The sequence below is a fragment of the Frankliniella occidentalis genome, unplaced genomic scaffold (genome assembly GCF_000697945.3).
Source record: "Frankliniella occidentalis isolate FOCC.00 unplaced genomic scaffold, Focc_3.1 Scaffold269, whole genome shotgun sequence".
Lineage (NCBI taxonomy): Eukaryota > Metazoa > Arthropoda > Insecta > Thysanoptera > Thripidae > Frankliniella > Frankliniella occidentalis.
This window is the reverse complement of record NW_026267395.1, coordinates 131,426-133,677: the sequence shown is the minus strand read 5'-3', so window position 1 is coordinate 133,677 and position 2,252 is coordinate 131,426. Positions and strand designations below refer to the sequence as shown.

Here is a 2,252-nt window from a genome sequence, read left to right as displayed (position 1 = left end):
CGCCCCGCCCGGCCCGCCGCGCTCCGTCCGCGCTCCGCAGCTCCGTCCCGTCACTCAGCCAGTACTCCTCCCGTCGGCCGCCAGCGCGCACGCACGCACTCGCCCCGCGACCAGAATCCCTGACTGAGTGGCCACCATGCACCTCGAGTCCACCCTCTCGCTCAAGGAGCGCCGCGCCGACGCCGCGCCACCCGCCCCCGCCGCGGGCCCGCGCCTGTCCCTCAAGGGCTCCAAGGGCGCCAAGCAGGGAGCCAGGGCCAAGGGCCGCGCCCCGCTCCTGGGGGAGGTCGGCAAGCGCCAGACCCTCAACGTGTTCGCCGCCGACGGCCGGGACGTGTCCGCCGAGGTCGGCTCCGAGGAGGCCGTCGTGGACGAGACGGCCTTTGTCAAACAGCCGTCCGTCATCTTCACGCGCGGCAAGAAGGTAGGCTGTCCTGCCGGTCACGGTCCGACTGCACAGTCCTGGAACTGCCAGGTGCATGGTTTCTGCTGAGATGAGCTCAGCTCTGGTGGGAGGCGCCCGGAGGCGCCGCGCTAGCGCCGCTAGAGCTGCGGTGGCGGCGGGGCGGCCGGCGGCTCTGTCGCGGCGACACGGCCAAGGTCGGGGCCGCGACCACCGCAGCGCGCGCAGCGCGCAGAGCAGAGCGGAGCAGCGCCACCGGCGCGGAGCCCTTGACATTGGGGGCGGCTAGCGACGCGCCGGGTAGGTCAGTGCCAGGGGGTTTGTAGTTGTTCTGATTGCTGATTCGGTTTCGGATCGACAATCTTTTCCCGAGGCCCTTTACACGACCGCGCCAAGTTTCTTTCATTCCCCCATCTACCCGACATCTTCAGCACTCATGCGAGGAGTCCCTCCCTTGTCGTGAGGGCCGCCCTGTGAGGCGGGGAGCTCGCCGTCGTGCACCTGCGCAGGTGCGTGCCGCCGCTGCCGTGGCCCAGCCGTGGCGTGCGGCGCGCCGGCGCTCCGGGCGGGGCAGTTGAATGGGCGGCTTGCGTGTCCAGTGTCCACCGGGTCCAGAGGCCGGCCCGTCCGCCGTCGGGTCACGAGCAGAGCGGAGCAGAGCGGAGCAGAGCGGAGCAGAGCGGAGCAGAGCGCTCTCCGGCTAACCCACTGGGGACCCTGCCCCGCAGAACGTCGGCACCAACCAACTGGAGAGAGGTGCCGGCGCCACAGCCGCCGCACCAATGTTTGCCCCATGTCTCCCTCGCCCACTCGGCAACTCCAAGTGTGTACTTGTAGGCAGTATGGCAGTATCTCCTGCATACATGGCAAAGTCACAATCTCCTGCATACATAGAAGGTGTTCGGGAGATACTGCAAACAAGTACACACTTAAGTTTGCAGAGCATTCGCGGACCCCAGACTGGGCAGTTCGTTGGCGCAGTGTAGTCCCCCGCTTGTCCAACACCAGAGTGAGGTCCCCTCGCAATGAGCGCGCCCCTGCACTGGGCGGCCGGGGCGGGCCGTCGGCTCGACACAGCTGTTTGGCGGGTCGGCCTACCCAGTGTGCTGCAGGCGCCATGGCCCGGGCATGCCTCACATTTAGTGCTCACATTATGTGGGTGACAAAGAGAGCGGCAAACTTTGGCGCGCAGGGACACAGCCGAAAGGCGCCCGTAGGCTTCTCCGCGTGCGTGGCCTGGCGCCGGGCCACCTCGGGGATGGGCGCTAGTCTCAACAGGGGCGCTGGACGCTGTGGGTTCGGACGTTTCCCAATGTGTTTGTTTCGCTCGCTTGTTTGTCTAGTCCTGCGCGGCCAGGGCCGTGACGTCATGAGGTAGCGGGTCGGCGCCGCAGGAGGCGAGCAGGAGGGCGGCCGGGTCCAGGGCGGCGCCGTGCGAGGTTGTTGAACCACTTTACTCTCGGGCATTAAATGCGTTATGGACGGAAATCCCCGAAGAAAGCAAAGCGGCGTGTGTGTGTGTGTGTGTGTGTGTGCGCGTGCGCGCGCGGACAGGTGGGGAGACTCTTTCACTCTCCCATCTCCTCACGGTGAGCGTCTCCAGAGAGCGCCTCCTGCGTTAGGCTCTTCTCGGTAAGGCGCATGCAGTCCGGCAGCAGGACCTGTCCGGCGCCCTCTGTCCGCCCGGCGGGGCGCGTGGTCGCGGCCAGTGCCTCCTCTTGCTGCCCATTCCTAATTGAATTGGCGACTCTTCAGGAAGCCGTCGCGCGCGCAGCATTAGCGTCACGCCAGTTCGCAAAACGCTTTGTCCGCAGGGCGGGGCGCGGCGAGGCGGGACGGGGCGCGGTGG

At 67.4% G+C, this 2,252-nt stretch overlaps 1 protein-coding gene across 1 annotated transcript in view; it reads left to right on the top strand.

Annotated features, from left to right (window-relative positions):
- Nucleotides 1-47: 47 nt before the first annotated feature.
- LOC113205109 (uncharacterized) overlaps nt 48-2,252 on the top strand; it is a gene marked incomplete in the record, with an annotated part of 26,262 nt that continues 24,057 nt past the window's right edge. Inside the window, 1 exon segment of the mRNA XM_026420581.2 lies at nt 48-424. Within this exon segment, the coding sequence (XP_026276366.2) occupies nt 137-424 (288 nt within the window).